This window comes from Schistocerca gregaria, chromosome 5 (genome assembly GCF_023897955.1).
Source record: "Schistocerca gregaria isolate iqSchGreg1 chromosome 5, iqSchGreg1.2, whole genome shotgun sequence".
NCBI classification, from domain to species: Eukaryota; Metazoa; Arthropoda; class Insecta; order Orthoptera; family Acrididae; genus Schistocerca; species Schistocerca gregaria.
In genome coordinates, this window is record NC_064924.1 from 100,391,295 (window position 1) to 100,419,012 (window position 27,718).

Consider the following 27,718-nt stretch of genomic DNA (forward strand, 5'->3'; position numbering starts at 1 on the left):
TTAAGTTTTGGTCATCTCCGACATGAAGTATTCCAGTTGATACGGTTGAAGAACAGGAGCGACAGATTGTACACCTCTGTCAAGAATTGAGAGATGGTCTGGAGAAGAATGCAGTGTTGCCTCAAAGAGTGTGAGAGGCATGTGGGACATGTCCTTTAACAAGAATAATTAGTGCACAATGAATTGTAACCTGTATTGTGCTGAAGTAGTATTGCAGCTCTGGTCAAGTCTGGCCATGTTTGAAATTTGAGCCTAATTGGATGGGGACTTAATCAAAAAAGTCCACATTCAAAATTCATTCGTACTAACTAGAACTATATTTTGTACTGAACTCGGTGGTGACTCATAACCACACCTGCAATTAACTCACAAATGGCTAATTTTCAGACCCATATTTACTTTGAAATTTTTGATTCTGCAAGTATTGTTGTATGTTTTCACACTTGTGAGAAAAAATTGTATCCTAGGTAAACTAGAATGAATAGGAAAAACTAACATGTTTTTCTTTCAAGGAAATGATTCAAAAGTCAGTACTAAGCAAGTCTTAGCAAAGGTGGGACTGGAACTTCTTCATGGCCAATTATAAGTTCCCCCAAAATATTAAAGATATTCCATACCCCCAGGTCTAGCCCTTCCTCCCAATATAATTGATTGTATGGATGCCCTTGGCCCCAAGTGATCATTTATGTATTTTACACTTACCCTGTATATGACAATGTTTAATACATGAAGGTAAATTGAGATCTGAAACCTTACAGTGAAGGTAAACTGGCTCATAAATTCTGACTGCCCCATATTGATTCAGTTGCTGAAGTTTTGGCGTTGGGGATTATGTATTTTGATCTGCTTTCCATTGTTCTTTATTTATTTTTTGTGTTTTTGTACTTTTGAGACTCTAAAATAGTGATGGAATTATGGACACCTGGTTTGTTGTATTTAAGAGGGGTGTTGACTTCTATTGTAAAATTTTCTGTCATTCAGCAAAAAAAGTTTATTCATAAAGTGACTTAGACTCATTAATAGTAATATGTAATCCAGTCCAGTTATCCATTGTACACATTATGAAAGTTTTTCTTAAAATATAATTGAACTTTTTATTAATATTCCAGAAAATAACTCCGTACACAGTACCCACATGGCATGTGAAAAGATAAAAGGAGTGTGGAAGAAAGCTTTTAAACCAAAAAATTTCAGACTAATCCATGACAACCCTGAAATCTTTGTAAAATCTCAGGTATGTGATGAGAATACTGTAGTCGATAAAAAATGCTCCTACATTAAAAGCAAAAGGATATATTGTTTTAATTGTGATTTTATTCAAAAGATTGCTCATGATACTTTATTTTTTTTGCTTTGTTTACATGTTAGCTTTTAGGTTGTGTTGATAGTTAGCAACTATATTGACCAGCAAGATTTTCAACACACTGATTACCTAAAACATTATATTAAATGGTATATAGTACTCTAACAGTTTTTCATCAGTTTCTGGGACTGGGAAGCCATTATAGATAATGTCTGCATACTTGTCAGTTGATTTATTAATGGCACCTTCCAGGTAGTTTTTGTGTACAGTGCTCTTGTAAAGTTCTTCCTGTCTCATAAACTTACTGATAAGGCCATGAAAGTTTGAAAGCAAGGCATTTATAAAAAAATGTATGTAGAAATGTTTTGATAGTGCATAAGAATTTATTTGTTGAAATAGGAGAACACATGGCAGATATGTGTCAATGTCCGAACACTTAGAAGTAAATGTTAAGCTTTGAATTTTCTATGGCATACTTAATGTATATTTTTAGATGGTTTGGAAAAGAAGTCAATTATGTCAATAATAGGAATGAAAACTGGGTGGAATTTCAACATTAAATTGTTCATAGGATTAGACAAGCACTGCAGAAATTAACAGAGCAGCAAAAGCAGTGTCTACATCTCCTACTGAGAGGTCTGCCTGTCACTTGGAAGGTTTTATTCCCAGTATTGCAACCACTTTCCCTCATTGGGAGAATTCAAGTGGAGAGCCAGACTGTGAAATCAATATTAGTAATAAAAACATAACAAAAAAATTCAAATATAAAACTGAATAAAACTGAATTGAGTGCACCACAGTTTTACACTGACAGGCAGTATACTAAGCAAGGAGCATGGCAAGCTAACATGCTATGTATTCATGGTTCCTTGGAGGATGTTCTTAAATTTTTCATAGTTTATTTATATGAAAAATGGAAACTTGGTTTAGTTATAAAAACAGTGACAGTTGAAAATGGTTGCAGTGGTGATAGCCAGTAATAAATTTGCAGTTCCAGTCTTATGTAACATAGATAATGTTTTCCTATATTTCTATCTGTCCCTCTTCATGACCCAAGATAAGCTTTATTGCAGTCACACTAACACCATGTATGTGCAGGTATAGCTGGTTTACGTTATGACAGTCATTGCCAGGTAAACTTATGAAAAGAACAGATATGTTACAATCTGGACATTTATAAAAATAGCAACATCAAAAGAAAAAATAATACCAAACAATAGTTAGTGGCTGAAAAGGCAGCATCACATTATACTTGGATTTCTTCATTCTCACAAAGCTGCTGCTAGCTGACTGACTGGGTTGCAGTTTCTGATTCTTACATACACTCCTGGAAATTGAAATAAGAACACTGTGAATTCATTGTCCCAGGAAGGGGAAACTTTATTGACACATTCCTGGGGTCAGATACATCACATGATCACACTGACAGAACCACAGGCACATAGACACAGGCAACAGAGCATGCACAATGTCGGCACTAGTGCAGTGTATATCCACCTTTCGCAGCAATGCAGGCTGCTATTCTCCCATGGAGACGATCGTAGAGATGCTGGATGTAGTCCTGTGGAACGGCTTGCTATGCCATTTCCACCTGGCGCCTCAGTTGGACCAGCGTTCGTGCTGGACGTGCAGACCGCGTGAGACGACGCTTCATCCAGTCCCAAACATGCTCAATGGGGGACAGATCCGGAGATCTTGCTGGCCAGGGTAGTTGACTTACACCTTCTAGAGCACGTTGGGTGGCACGGGATACATGCGGACATGCATTGTCCTGTCGGAACAACAAGTTCCCTTGCCGGTCTAGGAATGGTAGAACGATGGGTTCGATGACGGTTTGGATGTACCGTGCACTATTCAGTGTCCCCTCGACGATCACCAGAGGTGTACGGCCAGTGTAGGAGATCGCTCCCCACACCATGATGCTGGGTGTTGGCCCTGTGTGCCTCGGTCGTATGCAGTCCTGATTGTGGTGCTCACCTGCACGGCGCCAAACACGCATACGACCATCATTGGCACCAAGGCAGAAGCGACTCTCATCGCTGAAGATGACACGTCTCCATTCGTCCCTCCATTCACACCTGTTGCGACACTACTGGAGGCGGGCTGCACGATGTTGGGGCGTGAGCGGAAGACGGCCTAACGGTGTGCGGGACCGTAGCCCAGCTTCATGGGGACGGTTGCGAATGGTCCTCGTTGATACCTCAGGAGCAACAGTGTCCCTAATTTGCTGGGAAGTGGCGGTGCAGTCCCCTACTGCACTGCGTAGGATCCTACGGTCTTGGTGTGCATTCGTGCGTCGCTGCGGTCCGGTCCCAGGTCGATTGGCATGTGCACCTTCCGCCAACCACTGGCAACAACATCGATGTACTGTGGAGACCTCACGCCCCACGTGCTGAGCAATTCGGCGGTACGTCCACCCGGCCTCCCGCACGCCCTCGCTCAAAGTCCGTCAACTGCACATACGGTTCACGTCCATGCTGTCGCGGCATGCTACCAGTGTTAAAGACTGCGATGGAGCTCCGTATGCCACGGCCAACTGGGTGACACTGACGGCGGCGGTGCATAAATGCTGCGCAGCTAGCGCCATTCGATGGCCAACACCGCGGTTCCTGGTGTGTCCGCTGTGCCGTGCATGTGATCATTGCTTGTACAGCCCTCTCGCAGTGTCCGGAGCAAGTATGGTGGGTCTGACACACCGGTGTCAGTGTGTTCTTTTTTCCATTTCCAGGAGTGTAGATTGATGTAGAAGCACCATTTGTTGTTCTTGTTGTTGTGGTCTTCAGCCCTGAGACTGGTTTGATGCAGCTCTCCATGCTACCCTATCCTGTGCAAGCTTCTTCATCTCCCAGTACCTACTGCAACCTACATCCTTCTGAATCTGCTTAGTGTATTCATCTCTTGGCCTCCCTGTACTATTTTTACCCTCCACACTGCCCTCCAATACTAAATTGGTGATCCCTTGATGTCCTACCAACCGATCCCTTCTTCTGGTCAAGTTGTGCCACAAACTTCTCTTCTCCCCAATGCTATTCAATATTTCCTCATTAGTTATGTGAACTACCCATCTAATCTTCAGCATTCTTCTGTAGCACCATATTTCGAAAGCTTCTATTCTCTTATTGTCCAAACTATTTATCGTCCATGTTTCACTTCCATACATGGCTACACTCCATGCAAATACTTTCAGAAATGACTTCCTGACACACAAATCTATACTTGATGTTAACAAATTTCTCTTCTTCAGAAACGCTTTCCTTCCCATTGCCAGTCTACATTTTATATCCTCTCTACTTCGACCATCATCAGTTACTTTGCTCCCCAAATAGCAAAACTCCTTTACTACTTTAGATTAGGAAATGAGACACTTAATTCCCTCAGCAGCACCCGACATAATTCGACTACATTCCATTATCCTCGTTTTGCTTTTGTTGATGTTCATCTTATATCCTTCTTTCAAGACACTATCCATTCCATTGAACTACTCTTCCAAGTCCTTTGCTGTCTCTGACAGAATTATGATGTCATTGGCGAACCTCAAAGTTTTTATTTCTTCTCCATGGATTTTAATACCTACCCCGAATTCTTCTTTTGTTTTCTTTACTGCTTGCTCAATATACAGATTGTATAACATCGGGGAGAGGCTACAACCCTGTCTTACTCCCTTCCCAACAACTGCTTCCCTTTCATGTCCCTCGACTCTCATAACTGCCATCTGGTTTCTGTACAAATTGTAAATAGGCTTTCGCTCCCTGTATTTTACCCCTGCCATCTTTAGAATTTGAAAGAGAGTATTCCAGTCAACATTGTCAAAAGCTTTCTCTAAGTCTATGAATGCTAGAAATGTAGGTTTGCCTTTTCTTAATTTTTCTTCTAAGATAAGTCGTAAGGTCAGTATTGCCTCACGTGTTCGAGTGTTTCTACGGAATCAAAACTGATCTTCCCCGAGGTCAGCTTCTACTACTTTTTCCATTCGTCTGTAAAGAATTCGTGTTACATCCTCTTACATTTCCATAATATTGTCCCCAAGTACATCGCCCCTGTATAGACCCTCTGTATACTCCTTCCACCATGCTGCTTTCCCTTCTTTGCTTAGAACTGGGTTTCCATCCGAGCTCTTGATGTTCATACAAGTGGCTCTCTTTTCTCCAAAGGTCTCTTTAATTTTCCTGTAGGCAGTATCTATCTTACCCCTAGTGAGATAAGCCTCTACATCCTTACATTTGTTCTCTAGCCATCCCTGCTTAGCCATTTTGCACTTCCTGTCGATCTCATTTTTGAGACATTTGTATTCCTTTTTGCCTGCTTCATTTACTGCATTTTTATATTTTATCCTTTCATCAATTAAATTCAATATTTCTTCTGTTACCCAAGGATTTCTACTAGTCCTCGTCTTTTTACCTACTTTATCCTCTGCTACCTTCACTACTTCATTCCTCAAAGCTATCCATTCTTCTTCTACTGCATTTCTTTCTTCCATTTCTGACAATTGTTCCCTTATGCTCTCCCTGAAACTCTGTATGACCTCTGGTTCTTTCAGTTTATCCAGGTCCCATCTTCTTAATTTCCCACATTTTTGCAGTTTCTTCAGTTTTAATCTACAGGTCATAACCAATAGATTGTGGCCAGAGTCCACATCTGCCCCTAGGAATGCCTTACAATTTAAAACCTGATTCCTAAATCTCTGTCTTACCATTATATAATCTATCTGATACCTTTTAGTATCTCCAGGGTTCTTCCATGTATACAACCTTCTTTCATGATCCTTAAACCAAGTATTAGCTATGATTAAGTTGTGCTCTGTGCAAAATTCTACCAGGGGGGTTCCTCTTTCATTTCTTAGCCCCAATCCATATTCACCTACTACGTTTCCTTCTCTCCCTTTTCCTACTGCCGAATTCCAGTTACCCATGACTATTAAATTTTCATCACCCTTCACTATCTGAAAAATTTCTTTTATTTCATCATACATTTCTTCAATTTCTTCGTCATCTGCAGAGCTAGTTTGCATATAAACTTGTACTACTGTAGTAGGTGTGGGCTTCATATCTATCTTGGCCACAATAATGCGTTCACTATGCTGTTTGTAGTAGCTTACCCGCATTCCTATTTCCCTATTCATTATTAAACCTAGTCCTGCATTACCCCTATTTGATTTTGTGTTTATAACCCTGTAGTCACCTGACCAGAAGTCTTGTTCCTCCTGCCACCGAACTTCACTGATTCCCACTATATCTAACTTTAACGTATCCATTTCCCTTTTTAAATTTTCTATTCTACCTGCCCGATTAAGGGATCTGACATTCCACGCTCCGATCCGTAGAACGCCAGTTTTCTTTCTGCTGATAACGACATCCTCTTGAGTAGTCCCCGTCCGGAGATCCGAATGGGGGACTATTTTACCTCCGGAATATTTTATCCAAGAAGACGCCATCATCATTTAATCATACAGTAAAGCTGCCTGCCCTCGGGAAAAATTACGGCTGTAGTTTCCCCTTGCTTTCAGCCGTTCGCAGTACCAGCACAGCAAGGCCATTTTGGTTATTGCTACAAGGCCAGATCAGTCAATCATCCAGACTGTTGCCCTTGCAACTACTGAAAAGGCTGCTGCCCCTCTTCAGGAACCACACATTTGTCTGGCCTTTCAACATATACCCCTCAATTGTGGTTGCACCTACGGTACGGCTACCTGTATCCCTGAGGCACGCAAGCCTCCCCACCAACGGCAAGGTCCATGGTTCATGGGGGCACCATTTGCTATCTTCATAATCATAATTTATGAGTATGTACAAACAGAATTTAAAAAAAAAAAAAAAACATTTGAGTGACAATGTAAAGGGTGGAAGTAATGTCCAATTAAATTATATTTTCCAAAATTGGTTATTTTCTTTGATATAATGTAAAAGATAACGATAAGGATGATAAGACTTTTTTGACATTGACCGCCACCAACACCACTTGATTAAGGGGTCTGTTTTATACACAAGCCTTTGTATTTTCCTCTATCATCCCACCATTGTTTTGCCATTGCTCTCTTTGTTGCTCATTTTGTCTGAATACTTCTTTCAGTGAACTACCTCTTGTTCTTCCTTTTGGTCATTCGCTTTGGAGCCTCAGTTTATACATACTTCTTAGTATTCTATGACATGCCATTCTCTTCGCACTTAAACCTTGCTGTTTCTATCTGCTCATTTAAGGGTATTTCCTTTATCAACGCTTGATATCTCTCTCTCTCTCTCTCTCTCTCTCTCTCTCTCTCTCTCTCTCTCTCTCTCTCTCATTATGTCCATCATTGTGACTACCACTCTGATTCTATGCACTTCTGTTTCACATGCCTCTACCTTTGTTAAAGTCATTTTCTTAATTGTCCTGGTTTCAGAAGCATAAATCAGGATAGGCAAGTAATATGACTGATATGTCATTTCTCCAGTCTTTTTGTAACATCTGGATTTCAAACCAAACTCCTGGCACTTCTCAAAAATGCAACTGCTTGCCTCTCTCCCTCTGTTGACATCATCATTTCATCCATTTGTAAATTACATTGTACCAAAAACTGCAACCATTCACAAGTTTCCTTGAAATGGTTTTATTACTAGTTTTGGGCGTGAGCCCATTGACTACTAGGAAGTTTTAAATTTGTGCCTTCCTGAAACGTCCTCTTTTACACACTATAAGATAGAGGTTTTGTTTTATTTTAAAATCCATACTGATCCATGAACTGAACCAAGTTCAGTGTAAAACTCAGAGGAAGTCAATGGTCTCAGGCCTGAAACTAGTAATGCTATAACGAAATTATTTCAGAAAAGCTTGTGGCTGGTGCAGTATTTCCTACAGCATAATCTGTGAAAACAGCTGCAGTGTTCTCCAATCAGACTGGCTAAAAATGCCATCCATTTGTTTCCACTACATTTTCAAACTATATTAAATTGTCAACTTTTTTCAGCTGTTCCCCAGTGTGTGTCCTGCGTAATCTTCTCCCTGTTTCTGGTAATGATGATGATGATGATGATGATGATGATGATGATGATGATAAACTCCTTGCTTTCATCAAATTTTTTCATACTTTATCCAACCAACTCTGTCTTTATATTCAATTTCTGCTGAACTTAATCTTCCTTATTCTCCCTGTCTGGAATTAATCAGCAATGGTCGTGGACTTGGTATTATTCTCATTAGCTGTTTCTACTTCCTCATACATTATGTCACCTATGACAGAAAGTAAGGACAAAAGAGCTTGCCTTGTTTTAAACCCCTGCCTCTGCTTTGCCAATGTGTTGCCTCATCTTGTATTGTGGCATAACTTTTATTTTCTTGGTACATTTATTTTACTCTGCCACCTGTACACTTTTGTTTGCCTTTAACACACCAGGGGTTCCCATTACTTAATGTGCCACACACACTGCTGTATGCTTTCTCAAAGTCCAGACAGGCCATAAGCAATTCATGTCCATAAACATTGTGATTATCTTGTAACTGTGTTGCTATAAATATAGCGTCTGTCATTGTATCTCCTAGCCCAAAACCCTGTTGATGTTCCTTCATTTTCTTCTGAACTTTGCAACTTCCTCTTTTCCGTAGAATTTTATCAAATATTTTCACACTGTAGCACAGCAGTGTTACCCCTCTGTAGTTCTTACATTATCTCTTGTTTAGTTTCTTGAAGACAGGAACAGTTATTTGTTCCTTCCTGTCTTGTGGAATTGTCTCCTCCCCCCAAACTACTCTTGTTGCAATGAATTACCAGTGCTTCTCTGTAATTTTAGCTGCTCTTACCATTTCTGCTCACATCTTATCTGCATCTGATGCCTTTCCTCATATCGTACTGTTCACTACTGGCGCTACTTCTACCCAGGACAAATCCTTTTAAGTTTCTTTCTCTAGGTTAGTATTTGTTCTTTCATAGGATTTCTCTTTCTTAGCAACCCCATCTAAGTTAAAAGCATGTTAAAGTGTTTTTAGCATGTTACTTTCATTTTTTTTCCTTATCCTTTGTTTATTTTCCATTTACATGCAGAATAGTGGGGTTTTCACTCTCACCTTTCCTCTTTTCCTTCATCATTCCATATGGTGCTCATGCTTCATTCTTGTCTTTGCAGTATTCCTCCATCATCTCTGTATATTTGTCCATCCATTTTATCTTCTCCTTTACTATCTTCTTGCCTTTCTTGTATTTACTTGGTGTTATGTTCATTCCTTTCATCTTGTCATTTGTTGAAACCATACCCTAAATGCTCTGTTGTTTTACTGTAGAAATACTGCTTCTCTAACACTCTCATTCCACTAAGGTGTCTGCTTACATTGTTTAATATTGTTTTTTTTTTTTTTCTTCCACAGACTTATACCATCACCCGAACAAGTGTTACCTTAAACTTCTCCCATTTTTCTTTCAGTATTCCAGGTTGAACAAGATATTATTGAACTTCCTTCCAGATTAAAACATTGCACACTCTGCTACAGATTGTAAACTTAATTAGATTAGATTAGATTAGATTTACTTTCATTCCAATTGATCTGTAGTGAAGAGGTCCTCCAGGATGTGGAACATGTCAGAAAAACAACAATACATGACAAATATTTACAATTAAAACAAATAAGCTAATGTACGATTCCACAGGTCCCAAGTGGAATGATCATTAAAAATGATGAACACTATATGAAAGAGTTATTTTACAAATACTAATGCACTGAATTTAAAATAAAAAAGTTTTTATTTATTTATAAGGTAATAAACATGTAATACAACTACTATAATACTTATTTACAATGGACACATTACTGCACTGAAATGGTGCACAAGTTAGGTTTTACTTATATACAAATCAGTTGGTTTTACTGAGAAATTCATCAATGGAGTAGGAGGAGTTGGCCACCAATAAATCCTTTAGACTTCTCTTAAACTGAATTTCATTGGTTGTTAAGCTATTTATGGCTGCTGGCAAGTTATTGAAAATGTATGTTGCTGAATAATGCACACCTTTTTGTACAAGACTAAGTGACTTAAAATCCTTGTGAAGATTATTCTTATTTCTAGTATTGATTCCATGAACTGAACTGTTGGTTTGAAAAAGTGATATATTTTTAATGACAAATTTCAGAAAGAAATAAATATATTGGGAAGCAGTAGTTAGTATCCCTAGTACCCTAAACAGGCTTCTGCAGGATGTTCTTGAGTTCACGCCACATATAAGTCTTACTGCACGTTTTTGTGCCTGGAAAACTTTAGCTTGGCTTGATGAATTGCCCCAAAAAATAATCCCATATCACATTATAGAATGAAAGTAAGCATAGTACGCCAGCTTTTTCATTTTTACATCCCCTATGTCTGACAAAATTCACATTGCAAACAGAGATTTATTAAGATGCTTTAGCAGTTCTGTGGTGTGCTCCTCCCAGTTGAATTTATTATCAAGCTGTAATCCCAAGAATTTAACACTGTCCACTTCTTCTATCTTCTAGTCATCGTATGTTAGACATATACTCGTGGGACACCCCTTACAAGTTCTGAACTGCATGTAATGTGTTTTTTCAAAGTTTAGTGACAAAGAATTGTCTAGGAACCAGTGATTAATGTCCACAAACATTTTATTGGCTGATCTTTCTAAGACTACACTTGATTTGCTATTTATTGCAATGTTTGTATCATAGGCAAACAAAACGAACTTGGCATCTGGTAATGTTACTGATGAAAGGTCATTGATATACCCAAGAAAAAGTAAGGGGCCCAAAATGAAACTTCGTGGGACTCCACATGTAATTCCCAGTTCGATGATGACTGATAGCTTGATACATGTCTCGTTCCTAATAACACCCTTTTTTTCCTGCCAGGGATATAAGATTTGAACCATTTTGTGGCATTTCCTGTTACACTATAATATTCTAATTTACTTAAAAGGATATTGTGATTTACACAGTCGAATGCCTTTGACAGATCACAAAATATACCAGTTGCCTGCAATTTTTTGTCTAATGAATTAAGCACATTTTCACTGTAAGTGTAGACAGTCTTCTCAATATCATAACCTTTTTGAAATCCAAACTGTGACAATTGACTGTAATCTTCTTCCCTAAGAGAAGTGCCACATTATTTACATTCATTCCGGAAACATGCATTTACTGTAGCCAAACTGCAATCCCACATACTTTTCCTCCGTTCCTGCTTAACCTTTGGAATTACCCCTAAAGGACTTACCTTAAAAGTTCCCATCTCTGGGTGCAATTCCTCCTTCCACCAATCTCTCCTGGACTTCTAGAACCTTCAATCCTTAGCCCTTACCCAACTTGTCCTGAATCTCTACACTACTTCATGTAACCACCACTCCCAACAGCTCCTATCTCTCTTCAAAGTCCTCCACCTCTCAAACCCTTGTTTGGAGAACACACTCAGGAACATCATCCTAGAAGCCAGCCGCAAACTTGAGTCTCATGCCACACACCACCTGAAAAAACTATCCACAGTGCTAGTGCAACACCTAAGAAGTGGGGTCCCTCTCCCTATCCCTCACAAACACCAACCACAACAGAACCGTCAACAAACCCCCCTCATAGCCAACAAACCTAGCCTAGCCACCCTACTCAATCTCCCCATCCCAGCACATACCCCACACAGACCAAATCTCAACTACAACCACAGTCAAATGCCACGTATCACCAACTCCAATTCAGTTCTAAACCTCTCATCCAGATCCCTCTCTCCTCAAGAGACATCTGTTCTATCAAAAGGCTTAACCTTTAGCCCCACACCTAAATTCAACCACGCTGCCCTGGTTAAAGATCTCCTCTCTTTCATCCGGAACCTCAACTGGAAATATCACTTCACCACCCAAACACAGCCCCCAAATACTAGACCCAGTGTTGAACCTTGTTTAGAACATTTCCGACCGCCTTCTCAAAGGGATCCTCCTCCCCTCCCCCAAAACCATCCCTTGCAGACGTTTCAGGAATGCCTCACATCCAGTGTTGCCTCCCAGTCCTTCTTGAAGAACATCCCGACAACCCCCAACATCACCCCATCTGAATCCCGTGCCATTAAGCAGCTGAAAACAGACCACTCTATTGTAATCCTTCCGGCGGATAAAGGCTCCACAACTGTGGTACTTGACCGTGTGGAGTATGTGGCAGAAGGACTGCGTCAACTCTCCGACACCTCAACCTACAAAGCTGTTACCCAGGATCCCATTCCCTTCATTCAGACTGAGCTGCAGAAAATCCTAAAAATCCAAGGTCCCTCACAAGGCCTCACAATGGCTTCCATAGACTTACTCACTCCACCTGAGCCACGTACCCCTACCTTCTACCTATTACCCAAAATCCACAAAGAGAACCATCCTGGCCGTCCCATTGTAGCAGGCTTCAAAGCCCCAACAGAACGTATCTCAGCTCTGGTAGACCAACACCTCCAACCTATCACCTGCAGACTCCCATCCTACATCAAGGACACAAACCACTTCCTAGAACGCCTCAAATCCATTCCCACTCCTCTCCCACCTGAAACCTTTCTTGTCACCATAGATGCTACATCCCTTTACACAAACATCCCACACACCCATGGTCTCTATGCCCTTGAGCACTACCTCTCCCAACGCCCACCCGAAGATCTTCCAAAAACCTCGTTCCTTATCACACCTTCCAACTTCATCCTCACCCATAATTACTTCACTTTTGAAGGCCAGACCTACAAACAAATCAGGGGAACTGCCATGGGAACCAGGATGGCTCCATCCTATGCCAACCTCTTCATGGGCCGCATGGAGGAGGCTTTCCTGAAGACCCAACAGCTGCTTCCCCTGGCCTGGTATAGGTTTATAGATGACATCTTTGTGGTCTGGACTCATGGTGAAGAAACACTCCTTAATTTCCTCCATAACCTTAACTCCTTTTCGAATCTAAATTTCACCTGGTCCTTCTCCAAAACCAAAGCCACCTTCCTGGATGTTGACCTTCATCTTGTTGAAGCTCACATCCACACCTCTGTCCATATCAAACCCACCAACAAACAACAGTACCTTCACTTTGATAGCTGCCATCCATTCCACATCAAACGCTCCCTTCCCTACAGCCTAGGTATTCGTGGCAAACGTATCTGCTCCAGTGACGAATCCCTCAACAATTACACCAATAACCTGACCAGTGCTTTCCTCTCCCGCAACTATCCTGCAGACCTTGTCCACAAACAGATCTCCCGAGCAATACATTCCTCCCCGTCCAACAACAATATTCCTACCCTCAGACCACACAGAAGCGTCCCCCTTGTTACCCAATATTATCCTGGCCTTGAATACATCAATAAATTACTCCGCCAGGGATATGACTTTCTCAAGTCAACCCCTGAAATGAGATCATCCCTTGACAAAATTCTCCCCACACCACCCAGAGTTGCCTTTCGTCGTCCCCCTAACCTCCGTAACATCCTTGTTAAACCCTGCAATATTCCCAGACTACCTTCTCTACCCAGCAGTTCCTACCCCTGTAACTGACCCCGCTGCAAAACCTGCCCCATGCATCCCCCCACAACCACCTACTCCAGCCCCGCTACTAGGAAAACTACACAATTCAAGGCAGGGCCACATGTGAGACTACACATGTCATTTATCAGCTGACATGCCTGCACTGCACAGCCTTTTACATTGGTATGACAACAACTAAACTGGCTGAGCGCATGAACAGACTGTCCGCCTAGGAGATGTCCAATACCCAGTAGCGGAGCATGCCCTCCAGCATAATTCTAGGGACCTAGGAACCTGCTACACTGTATGTGCCATTTGGCTTCTCCCACCCAACACCAGTCCCTCTGAACTGCGGAGATGGGAACTTGCACTCCAGCACATCCTTTCATGCCGCCATCCCCCTGGACTGAACCTACGTTAAACAACCTCACTCCCATTTACTTTTCAGTCTTCTCCTCTTTCCCTTTCCTCTTTAGCCATTCATGCATCTTTCCATCCTACATATTTATACTATACACCTCTTTACTTCTGTATGCATCCTCTTTGGTTTGAAGCTGGCACAGTACCTGCAGTAGAATATCTTTGGCTTCCCTCTGACAACCATGCCTCCATCCTTGCTACCTTCCCTGTTTTCCTTTCCCTGTTGCTTCATAACCTGGGTTGTGAGTAACTAAATCCACTTTCCCTTCTTCCCTTTCTTTCCCCTCTCTCCTCCCTGATGAAGGAACATTTATTCCGAAAGCTAGGAACTTAAATTTTCGGTTGTTTTTTGTGTTTCTATCGGCTGTACTGAGCTGAGGTAAGTACTGGCCAGCCCCTCTATCTCTTTGTTAGTAATTGTTTCACATCTTTATATGAGATTTTCCATTAATTAGTTATGTCCTTATGTTAGTTAGGTTTAAGTAGTTCTAAGTTCTAGGGGACTGATGACCTTAGAAGTTAAGTCCCATAGTGCTCAGAGCCATTTGAACCCCAAGAGAATTATTAATGACTTTTGCAGTTTCCACGTATTTAGTTTTCCCCATTCCAATGCACCTTTGAAACTCATTGCTATTAGGCAGTGACTGATATCCAAGGAAAAGTGTGTTACTTTCCTGTCAGTAACATGCCTATTCAGTTCTCTGTCAAAGAATGTATAGTTCACTATGAAATCTGTTTCCTTATTACAGCTGTACCTTGTTACCTCAGGATTTTGTTGATTCTTGCACCAAGAATTGCCGATCATCAACCAGGAGCATATGCAAACAGTGCTGTGAACATCTCCAATATTGTCTTGAAAGTGTGTGTGTGTGTGTGTGTGTGTGTGTGTGTGTGTGTGTGTGTGTGTGTGTGTCTGTGTGTGTGTATATCATTGTTTGTTTATTTACTAGCTGAGATACCTGCCATTGTCCAGTGATTTTTCTAGTAGACAGAAGCAAAAAGTGAACTGTGTTTGTAGTGGAAATATTTCTTTTCCATGTGTTTATGCCATCACTTTTGTACCTATGAAACAACTGTACAAAGAAATACGCATAATATACAAATAAGTACAGTATCCAAATAAGAAACATTATTTTGGACAGTATCTGCGCCCTGTGCTGCTGCTTTGTTTGTCAACAATGTGATTTTGTAAACATCTCCATGGCAACAACTTTTCATAGCTCAATAGACAGCTAGTATTTCTGGCTATAATAATCTGCACTTTGCAGTTGAAAGTTGACAAAAGTGCTGCCAGGCATCGGGGATTTCTGTAATTTGCCTTGATTGTACTAGTGTCTTAGTAGCAAAGAATAAATATCTTAAAACTTTATGCGTTATGTAGCACTCTTTTATGTATCCCATCGTTTTTGACGTCATATCTCCTGAACTATATGTCAAGCCATGATACACTTTTGTAGGTGCATTTAGTGACCCTTGTGTAAACTGCCTGTGAAATTTATTGTGAATACAGTAAGTAGCACGGAAGTAGTAGATTTAAAGGTCATGCATGATATGGCAGTTTTTCATGCATTTCATTGTTTATAATTGTTTATAATAGGTAGGTGGTTCCTACCTCATAGCACTTGTTGCCTGATAGGTCCATTTTCATAATATGTATGGCTTTACTTACACTGAGGTGGCAAAAGTTGTGGGATACTTCATAATACCATGTTAGACTTCCTTTTACTTGGCCTAGTGCAGCAACTCAACATGCTGTGAACTCAACAAAAATTCCATCTTTGTTTGGGGACATGAAGTCCATGAATGACTGCAAATGGTCTCAAAGTAGCTGAACATATATCCAGTCAATGATCAATTCAATTGGCCCAGAAGACCCAGTACATTCCATGCAAACATAGCCCAGACCATTATGGAGCCACTACCAGCCTGCACAGTGCCTTGTTGACAATTTGAGTCCATGATTTCAAGGTGTCAGTGCCACACTTGAACCCCTACCATGAGCTCTTACCAACTGAAATCATTACTCATCTGCTCAGGTCATGGTTTTTTTTTTTTTTTTTTTTACATGGAAACCAATACTGTTGTTTGTTTTCACGTGTAGGATTAATTTGTTGTTCTCTATCTAACGTGATTGTTTGTTCAGACTTTTCATGATATATCAGTGATTAGAATGTTGCTGTCATCAGCAAACAATATTAATTCATCATGTTTGACACTGTGCAAAATCTTTTGTTGTATCAAGAAGAAACATTGGACCTATCATAGTATATTGGAAAACTCCAATATTAATATATTCTGAGTGGGAAAGGTGCTTCATGGCATGATTGGAGTTTGTTTGAAAGGTCTCCGCCGAATGCACGCTGTTTGGACAGAATGATTTCTTAAATGCCTCTATGTGCAGTGTAATTAGTCTATCCCTGTCTTATCCATATGGAGCAATACATAGTTCTAGAGATTTCATCAGATTTCACAGGATAGTTTGCATCTGTCTTAAAGCTTGTCAAATCAGTTCTTCCAGCATCTTTATATAGCCATTGGATCGAATGAACCATTCCTGCTGCTTTTCTTCACATATCTTTGGTATCCCAATAATATTGGGTATAGAATCGTCTGATAAGGATTCTGTCATTCTTTTCCAAGCCATTCAGGTTTAGTTCATATTATATTAGGAATTCACATGTTATTTTACTTATGCCAATGCATTTCACATTTTTCAGATATCTGCAGGTCCTGGCAAACTGATGATTGGCACATTTTACATCTGCATTAACACAACTAACTCAGATCATGATGATGTTGAAGAAAGAGCAACATTTAATCACCTAGAATGTTGAAATAAACACCCTGGTTCATGGTCATTGTAACCTGATTGCGTGATCCCAAATCATTGTATGAATAACATTCCAGAAACATTACAGAACCACCTCTGCTCTCAACAACGCTTCCCATACACTGTCGGTTAAATGCCTAACTGGATCATCTGCTCACTTGGCATTTAGCAAGAGGCAATAGACGTGTCACACTGTACCCAACTCCAAATGTCCATTGCATGTAGTTCTCTTTGCATTGTTCACTCAGAAATTGGTTGAGATGAAACTAAATTCACTGTCACCTACAATTATTTTAGGGTTTGAAGCCAGTTGTTATTGACAAGTTAAGACACTTATTCCCAGTTCCTGTCATGATATTTTATGACCACTGTTGTTATGCTGTACTACATGTCTGTGAATTGTACACCATCCCCTGATACTCCAAAAAATCTGGCAACTTTATTGTGTCGACATGAGCACAGCAAACTCGGTAGCACATTTCTATTATTATTTTACTTCTCCATGCTGACCCATGTTATTGTACTGGTTCCATACACACCTCTTATACTGGCAGTGGATTGTTGTGTGACTTCCTGGTATGAGTCCTCCAGCACACCCTAGTGACCAGTATGCTCTTTTATGGGATGAGTAATACACTATTCAAAACAATTAGGGGAATGTGTGAATCAATGTCTGGTATGTTAAATCTATTTTGGTACAGAGGGTACCTTTGGTCTTGTTGTGTGGCTTGGGGTGTTTGCTTTCAGTGCATGCAACAATTAAAATCATTCACCATCTGTCAACTGTGTCATGTGTTTCAGTGTCAGCTGACACCTCAGAAGGAAGTAATTACCAGTGGCCGCATTTTCTGGAAAGGTACACAAATGACAGGTGTCATCTGTGGATGCTGTTTGAAACTAAGTGCAGGCAATGTAACATCTCTATGTAATCGAAGTTGCATTGGTGGTATGTTTGATCCAAAAAGGATGGACTTTCTGTAGCATTGCTGCAGATGCCCATCTATGTGTTGTGGACACACTACACGGAGACATGTAAGTACAGAAGGCAAATTGGACAAGGTCGCTGACACACTACTACTCCAGACTGATATCCGGGCATCTCTGCATTGTGGCATCACACAGATTCTACCAGAGCACTGTGAGATGATTTCAGAAGGGGCACTGGAATCACTCTGTCTGATCAAACTATAATGAACAGGTTACAAGAAAGGACTACATGACTCAGATGTCTTGTTAGAGTACCCTGCTTGACACAACAACATCCTGCAGTGCACTTTCAGTTCTGTCATGCTCATGTCAACTGGAATTTCGTCAGTGGCAAAACGCATTATACACAGACAAGTCCGCATTTCCTCTGACACAAAATCTGTGATGATGTGGGGAGACTTCACTATTGACAGTGAAATGGATCTTCTCATTGTTCAGTCTTCTTACCACCAGACAGTACAAGAGACAGATCCTGTTGGACCATGCGGTGGATTTTGCCTATGGTGGCGGCGCTGATTCGCTTCAAATGCTAGAGTGCATGTTGCAGGTGTCAGCAGGGATGTCTTGTAATGTGTGGACATTGAAGTAATGGAATTGCAGGTGGTGTATCCCAACCTGAACCCCATCATTCTTGTCAGACATGCTTGTGGTCATCCTGCTACACACAGACTCTCAAGAACTCCCATAGGCTCTCATTGTGTAATGGGAACAGATACAACAGCATGACTTACTGGGAACTTGCCATGTAGGTGTCAAGCAGTGATAAACCCTCATGGAGGGCATGTACATTTTTGAAGCTCTCAAAGTTTGGTGGAAAGCACCCAGGATGCAGAACGATGGGATGAATGATTGTTTCCACTTTGTTTTGAATACCTGTTGGAAATTTCAGTTGTTTTTATGTAAATGATCAAGGATATAATGATGTGTCTTAGAGTACTTAATTTGTGGAAGACAAAGGTATAATTTTGTAACATACCGAGTCCTCAATTATTGCTTAGCAGGAGTAAGGCAGACCCAGCCCCATCCCCACTCGCTAAAGTCCTGTTCCCTTAATTTTTTTGAGCAGTGTCTAGTGAATATATTAGCATGTTTGTATGTGGTTACCAGAATGAGTCGTCAAGACAATGAATCCTTAGGTGTAATCTATGAATTGTGTTGAAAAACTTTCTCCAATGTGTCAAGTACATTTTTGGTATAATTTGAAAACTTTTAATGTTCCAAGTTAATTTAAAGTCTCTTTCTATGTATTGTCTATTAGCTTACCACCACCAGTTAGTGGTAGTCCAAGCTTTCTTTATGACAGTCTTTAAAAAAGTAATACATAGTAACTTCAGATAGTAAGTTAAACATGTTGTTAAGGTTAAGACCACAGACCAACAAGAGTGGTGTATTGTCAAAAGAGTACATGTTCTGGGTTTCTTGCACATACAGTTCTGCTGCAATATAGGTAACAGGGTTCTGTCATTGAGGAACTGAGTGACTGGAAGAATATTTCAGCTGTTGTTTGCAGATACTTACTCACTACGATGAAAAAATTTTCAGTTTGAAGTGGACGGCATCATTTAGTAACAATTACTTGATCTCTCATCATAATGTGTATCTTACTTTTTGAAGTCCCCTTATAATGTCATATCAAATAATACCTTCTTCCTGTTAGTCATAGTGAGTTACTTTATTGTACTTCCATCCCATGTGATGTTACGGATTGTTGCACAATGTGCCATCTGCATCTCCAGTTTTGTTCACAGGTGAGGCATCATTTGGAAGAGTTGGAGTAGCAAATTCTCTGAGCCAACATTTTTTGGTGGATGAAGGTCCTCAGGTTATAGTTCAGGTTATACACCAGCAACAGTTTCAGATAAATATGTGGGCAGGAATTACAGGTGATGGGTAGGTTCATATACTATACCAGCATGTCTTACAGGCGCTATCTATGGCTATTTTGTTCAGAACTGCCTCAGAGGCATGCTGCAAAATGTGCCCTTGGAAATAAGAAGATTGATGTGACTTACACATAAGATTCCAGCACGTTTCACTCACATTGTTAGATATGCAGTAGATGCTGTCTGTGGCAGACATACTTTGACATGGAAACCTGAAAACCATTCAACGCAAACCAGACAAACGTGAATGGGTGTAACAGTCCTAGTCTGTTGGGTGCTTGCACGTATAGAAACAAATGAAAAAAACTTTTAAACGTTAATATCTGGCTTCAGGACTTTGTAAAAGTTTTACCATTCACAGCTTAAAAATTAAGAATTATCAAACTAACATTTTTTTCCTATGCAATTAGGAATGCACCCCAATTTTGTAAAAGTATTTGTGACACAGTAAATAAAATAGAAAGAAACTTCCACATGGGAAAAATATATTAAAAACAAAGATTCCAAGACCTACCAAGCGGAAAAGTGCCGGCAGACAGGCACAATGAACAAAACACACAAACACACACACACCGATGGTTGCTTCTTCAGGAAGGAGAGGGAAAGACGAAAGGATGTGGGTTTTAAGGGAGAGGGTAAGGAGTCATTCCAATCCCGGGAGCGGAAAGACTTCCCTTAGGGGGGAAAAAAAGGACAGGTGTACACTCGCGCACGCGCGCGCGCACACACACACACACACACACACACACACACACACACACACACACACACACACACACACACACACACACACACACACACACACACACACACAGATATCCATCCACACATACACAGCCACAAGCAGACATATTTAGGCAAAGTGTACACCTGTCCTTTTTTTTCCCCTTAAGGCTTTCCGCTCCCGGGATTGGAATGACTCCTTACCCTCTCCCTTAAAACCCACATCCTTTCGTCTTTCCCTCTCCTTCCTGAAGAAGCAACCATCGGTTGCGAAAGCTAGTAATTCTGTGTGTGTGTGTTTGTGTGTTTTGTTCATTGTGCCTGTCTGCCGGCGCTTTCCCGCTTGGTAAGTCTTGGAATCTTTGTTTTTAATATATTTGTGACACACTCTTTATATACTTGCATGCTATGTGTCCAGATGATAACACAGTATTACTTACATTTTGTGGAATTATCTGAAGATAATTAAGTGGAAATGAGTTTCATCTGTACATACCAGAGCTATCTGGAAAACGATCTTTGATTTCATATAATCTGGAGAGCTGTGTCATAGAGTGGAATAGCCACTACACTGATTCACACTGTAGGTCATTGTGTTAAAAGCTGTTGTGCCAAGAAAGCCACAGTGCATCTAGTTCACCTACAATGGCTGATCAAAATGAGCATTACAAGTGAAAATCCCAAAGAATATGAAATATATTCTATAATACAGTTTTTAGTGTCAAAAAGTCTCAAAGGTGTTGACATTCTTTGTGAAATTCATGCTCTGTACACAATGTGATAAGTAAATGTATTGTGCATTAGTAGTGTTTAATAATGGAAGAATGAATGTTAGTGATGATGACAGAAGTGGCTTTCCTTATGTAGTTAGCAATGAACTGACGCAAAAAATTTTTGAACCTGATGTACTGGAGTATATATCAAATGTTGGACAACTTTCTACAGATTTCACAGAGTGAGATTGTGACTAAATACTTTCAGGAAGAAATTTTATGGTTACCATTTGGTGGGATGCTAAAGAAATTTTTTTTAATGGATTTTACTGAAATTAGAATTATTATCAGCACTGAAGCCTGATGGGAGATGTTAAAAAAACTGAGAAGACACATTTAAAAGAAAAGGGTACCATTTCTTCGCTAACAGTGTCATGTTTTTGAATGGTAATTCTTGATCACATTCAGCACAGCTTACACTATGCTTCCCATTTGTTTTGAATGGGACCTTTTGAACAGCTGCGCTACTGACCAGACTTGACTTTTTGATTTCCAACTCTTAATATGCATGAAAAGTGATTTGGTTTTCAGTGTTTTTGAATCCAATGTAGAACTTAAAGGCGCTGCCTTGAATAAGAGATATGATTATACATCTGAATGGAGGTTATATAAGGAAGTTATACAAAGTTGTAATCTTAAGATTTTTCTGGTAAATTAATTATAACTATTTCATTATTTTGCTTGGAACCTTACAGAGGTTACTTTCTGGATAGCCTCTTGAGTATAGCGTGAGTGTGACTGCAATAAAACTTATCAAATAAAATATCACTGAACATTATTCTATACTAGTTATGCTAAATATGAAATTCCAGTATAGCTCTGTTGAATCTTTTAGGTTTGGGTAGGAGTGATACGAAGCATTAAAAATAAGTTCAGGAAAAGGAGGAGGAAGGTGGGAGAAAGAGTACTAGCAGGTTTTATTTCAGCTGAATTGACTGCTGACCACCTACCTCATATTTGATATTATAAGGGACAATATAAAAAAAATGTGTATAATTCCTTTATATGAAAGAAATGCTAACAAAATACATTAGTTGTTGACAAATTATACAACATGCATCTGTAAAGTTCGATAACTGGCCTCAGAAAATAAAGGAGAGAGGAGTTTCAAACTGAATATATTCACTGGTTTTTAAAGTAATCAGCATTAGCTACAACACACTTCTGACATTGGCTGTAAAGTTGTTGGAAGCTTTCAGCAAATGCTTATTGTGAAATTGCTCGATGCACCATGGCCACACATTGTTGAATATCTGGGAGTGCCTTCATGATCACTCTTTCTCATTCAACACGTCTGATATTCAAACCCACCCCCCTCCCCTCCCCTCCCTCTTTTTCTTCAGATTTCACTCTGGCAGACTACTTCATGTTTTCCCACCTTAAATTAGTGCTGAAAAGCTTATGTTATGTAGACATTGCACATGACCATGCTTTGAGCAATTCCACTGGTATCATGTTCTGGGGAGACTCCACCTATAGCAAAGACATTCTCCTCACCCAGAAGAGAGCTGTGAGTATGATGAGTATGATGAACGGGAGAAAGGTTAACTCATTCTTCCTCTTGGCAGTCTCTAAATATTAGAATCATCTAAGTTTGTAAAAAGTAATATTACCAAATTCAGCAAAAATGTGAATGTTCATGATTATTCTACAAGACAAAAAACAAAACTACTTGTTCAAAATATGCAAACCACTGCCTTCAAAAACTCACTTTTTAACTGCGGCATCCAACTATACAACAATCTGACACCAGAAATGAGAAGGGGGAAGTGTCTGCCTTTGTTTAATAAGACTCTGAAAACCTTCCTGCTTTATCATTGCTTTTACAAAGTACCTGAATGTTTTACATATATGTGTGAAGATAAATGCAAAATCAGTTGCATTAATGAATTTTGTACGAGAAATAAATATTAATGTGAAATATATGTAAAAAGTTGTGTGTTTTACTATCTAAAATTACGTGAATTGAATGCTCTACTTCCATTATACCAACCAGGCACTGATTTGTGTACATGTGAGAAAGAAGTGTAACCAAAATAATGAATTACTATGTAAAACCATGTTAGTATGTGCCCATAACATCACCTGATGTCATCAAACCATCACATATTGCCATGAATCATCCAGTATCATTTGTATGTTTGTGCGTTACCATGTGCTTGTCTTGTACAAAAATGATTCAGAGGACAAATAAATAAACAAAAATAAATAAAAGTGTTTGCTAACAGTTTTCAACATCTTTACAGCTTATGTAAGAAGTGTGTTGTAACTAATGGTAATTAATTTGAAAGCTGGAAAGGTATTTTTTTGTAAATCATTTCCTTTATTTTCTGAGACCATTCAGTGAACTCATCAGACAGACCTTGTCGATTATAGAATAAAAATGAGCTAACTGCAACAAAAGTTATAACTCTGTTGGACCCTAAGGAATTCTGTGGGAGTGATAGGAACCATTAATAGTGGGTTGAGGAAAGGAAGGAGGAAGATGGAAGAAAGAGTGGACTGTAAGGGGGAGGCAATGTTGATGGGAAAGGCAGATATGGAAAGGGACGGTGGAAAATGGGGGAGGGAAGCATGGAAGCATAAAGGGAAGTGACAGTGACAAGGAGAGAGAGGGATAGGAAAGGAAGGGTACAAGATTACTGCACTATAGAGAATATCTGCTGGTGAAGACTGGGGGAGCAGGAGCAGTGCTGCTGTAATCATTGCATAGTTTTTTATTATTATTTTTTTATGTTATTTTATTGGTGTGACCAGCAATGAACCTCCGAGCAGGGTAATTGGGCACATTCAAACTGCATTCAAGAGCAGAATGCACCACACTGTGACTCAACATGTAGCTGAATGCAACTTGCTTGAGTTCAATGTGTGCTTCACAACTCAGGACATCTGAATCCTACCATCCAGCACAATCTTCTCTGAACTGGGGAGGTGAGACTTAACCTTACAATACATTCTCCCTTCCTGAAATGATCTTGGCATCAACCTATGATAACTATTGCCCTTATCGCCTTCACTTCGCTGTTTCCACCCCATCTGTCCTATCATTTCTTCCCATTTTATGTCTCCCACATTTATAGTGCTCCGCTCTCTGCCAACACCACTGATCTTTTCCCCTCTCCACTCTGTATGCTGTGCCACACAGCCTTATATGGCCACCATCTAATCTCTGCACATTGTGTCAGGCAGCTCAATATGTCATATTTTCATAATATTGTTGATAGTCTTAAATTTAATTTACTAAGTTTCTTGACGAATTTTCCTTTTGCTACCATTATGTTTACATTATCTTCCCTTACTGATTGAAAAATCATGAGATTAATTAGACTTGTGCAAAATCATTTTAAAGTCGTGATCTATTTGATATGCCACAGGGTATCTCAGCTAAACAAACAGAAACAGCTGCATTAATTTCAGTGTTAAGACACATTAAAAATGCATGTATAAGAAGTTAACAATGTGTTTACGTATTAACAGGAACATGCTATAAAGTTAATATTAAAAAGTGCTGTACATTCTATTTCAGTACCAGTGAAAGATTATTTAACTGTGTAAGAACTAAATGTGACACTCAAATACTTTCCAGAAGATGATTAAAACTGACACAAGATGTTTAAATACAGTGAAAATACTGGATGGTTATATTGAACTGATGGTGTGCAGAGTGCTGCAGTGCAGGCTGTATACATTACAGGATGCTGAAACATCATAGGTATGTTCATTAATCAGTGTGCATGCAGAGCTGCTGGAAGGAAATAATAGTTCCACATGCTGCCACCAGGCTGTGATAAAGCACACTGCCTCCCACCATCCTCATATTTAATGTATTGTGCTGTATCTAAAATTTTTGCTTACTTTCTTTTCAAAATTCTGATGTTGAAGTTCTTGCATTAGGTACACAGTATGCAAATCATCAAAATAGTAGAAACAGATTCCTCCCAGAAAACTTTATTATGCAGGTAATCCAGTTTATTTTCCTGTTTGCAATGAGCTAAATAGTGTCATCAGAAATGCTGGCAATCAAATTACTGCAGCTATAAAAATTCATACATCTTGCCATAGGGAAAATCTTCTTGAGTTTCATTGAGAAGGAATGTCCACTTTCAAATTAAAGAGCTATTTTTCCCCTTTCCAGTAATGTATTTTCATTAGCCCAAATGTAATTAGTTTAAAAGATATTAATTAAAGCTTTCGCTGAGATCAAACTTTCAGCACCAGTTATGGCCAAACTGTTATAAATTTCCAGAATATTCTGAGATACTTTGGATTTCCTGATTTTTCTGGATCCATTGACACCCATTTTAATGAGCAAAAATCACTAATCAAAAATTGCTAAGCTTTCAGTCACTGAATTTCAATACAGCTTGGATCCCATAGTCATAAACGTGGGATTTCCGATTGTGGAAGTATAAATTAGTGCTGCATATTTTAACAGATGCTCTCATGAGAAAGAATATGCAAACAGCCAGTGAAACACATATTTTATTACCTGTACAATTTATAGACTATTATAAATTTTAAAAAGGTGAGGAAAATATCCTGGAGCGAGTCTTTGTAAGGCCGAAGCTCATGCCATTCCAGTCAGTCTTACTTTAGTTTTCACTCAGGCTTGTTCCCATCTGCATACATTGATAATCTTGCCGCTGTCTTCATTCAGTTTAGCCTTGGGACATGTTAGTGCTAAAATTTAGATTTGTTTAGTCAAGAGTGAGTGGTTACATTTATAGATATAACCTGTATCTGTTCAGATGTATGGTTTCAGTTTAGCTGAGAAATGTTCATGGTTATAACACCTGTTATGTGCTGTGTTTACTAAATTGTGTGTGAAGATCCTTTGAACACATCATTTGTTCTGTGTACTCTTCTATTTCTCAGAGATATGAACTATTAAGCTTTGCATATGTCCTCACTAACTACCTGTTTGTAAGCATTGGAGACTGCAAGAAACCTCGTCATCACTGGCAGGATCTTAAGGATGTAATTAAAGGTTGGTCAGCTTCCAGTTTTGCTCTTAAAAACTCAGCTTCTGGCTTCTCATTTTAAGAATAGATCCTACAATAGTACTTTCAGGTGGTGATCCAATGAAACTGTGCAGCTACCAAGGGTTATTCCATAACGTGTAGGTTTAATTACGTGGTGACAAGATGAAAATTGGCACTGTGAGCAGTCAGAATGTGGTATGGGCGGAGGAAAATGGGAGGAAAGATCAAACACATAATAACAGTGGTTCTGGCACATTTTTTATGATGTGATCATGAGTTACGAGTGGTCAATGTGGTCTTGCATAACACAGCATTGTCAACTGTTGCTTGCAACATATGTGATGTAATCAGAGAAATTTGTCATTGTGTGCTATCATTCATATCAGGAAACATCTGGATATATCCCTGACAGGCACAGTCTTTCAGATATCCCCACAACCAGATTCACATGGATTCTTGGGAAATTTGGAAGGCCACATAACTTAAAATTGCCTAGAGATGATGAGGTCATTACCAAAGGCTTCTCAAAGCCAATATTTCACCTGGGAAGCACATATGGGAAGATAGTGGTGAGAACACAATGGCATTCTTACAAAACTGGATTGTGTGTTGCACAGAAAGGCTGTTGTATTGTGCAGACGTCACTGTACACCTAACAGGCTTGTGGGGTGTCATTTCCTTGGAGAAAAGTGGACCAAGAATGAAGGAGCTTGTGGAACCACACCACACAGTCACATAAGCTGAGTGCAATGGATCTTCCTGTAAAAAATGCTGTGTAATAGAACCTCATATGCAACATCTCTTTGTATTCACAATGTCACAGAGAGTAAAATGTGTGTCGTCCATCAAAAGAATAGCCACATGCATCCATTTCCATCTGTACGAAAAAATGAAGGACAAAGTCCTGATATTGTAACCTATATTGGAGCTTTATTTGGTGCACACTCTGTATCTTGCAGGGATACTAGTGTAAAATGTGCCACAAAATCTTTTGACCAGGAAAGCAGGAGGGAGCAGGGGTGGGGGTGGGGTGGGGGGGGGGGGAGGGAGGGGAAATTCCTGTGATGCAGCTCAAGCACTGGCTGCAGAATTTGAAGCATGTTCTGCACTGTCAGCTACAGCATCTTCAACAACTACTGCCATTGGATTTGTGTACCTCCCTTTCTCTACTGCACCATGTAATTCATGTGTTTCTTAAAATTCCTTGATCATATTCTGAAGCCCATTTATTGATGTGGGCCCTCTTCATAGTTTTTTCTGTTGGTGATATTCCCACAGTGCAGCACTGTTATTGCTGCTGTTGTGATAAAACAATTTTACCAGCTGTGCATGGTAGATCTTCTCGATGGCCATTGCATTTTGTATGGAACACATTGA

General features: G+C 39.7%; 1 protein-coding gene across 1 annotated transcript in view; it reads left to right on the forward strand.

Moving 5' to 3' along the window:
- Window positions 1-27,718, forward strand: part of LOC126272850 (protein rolling stone-like) — a 221,785-nt gene that overhangs the window by 164,183 nt on the left and 29,884 nt on the right. The window contains exon 2 of the mRNA XM_049976062.1: window positions 1,110-1,234. Coding sequence (XP_049832019.1) covers window positions 1,110-1,234 — 125 coding nt within the window. The remainder of the gene's footprint in view (window positions 1-1,109; window positions 1,235-27,718) is intronic.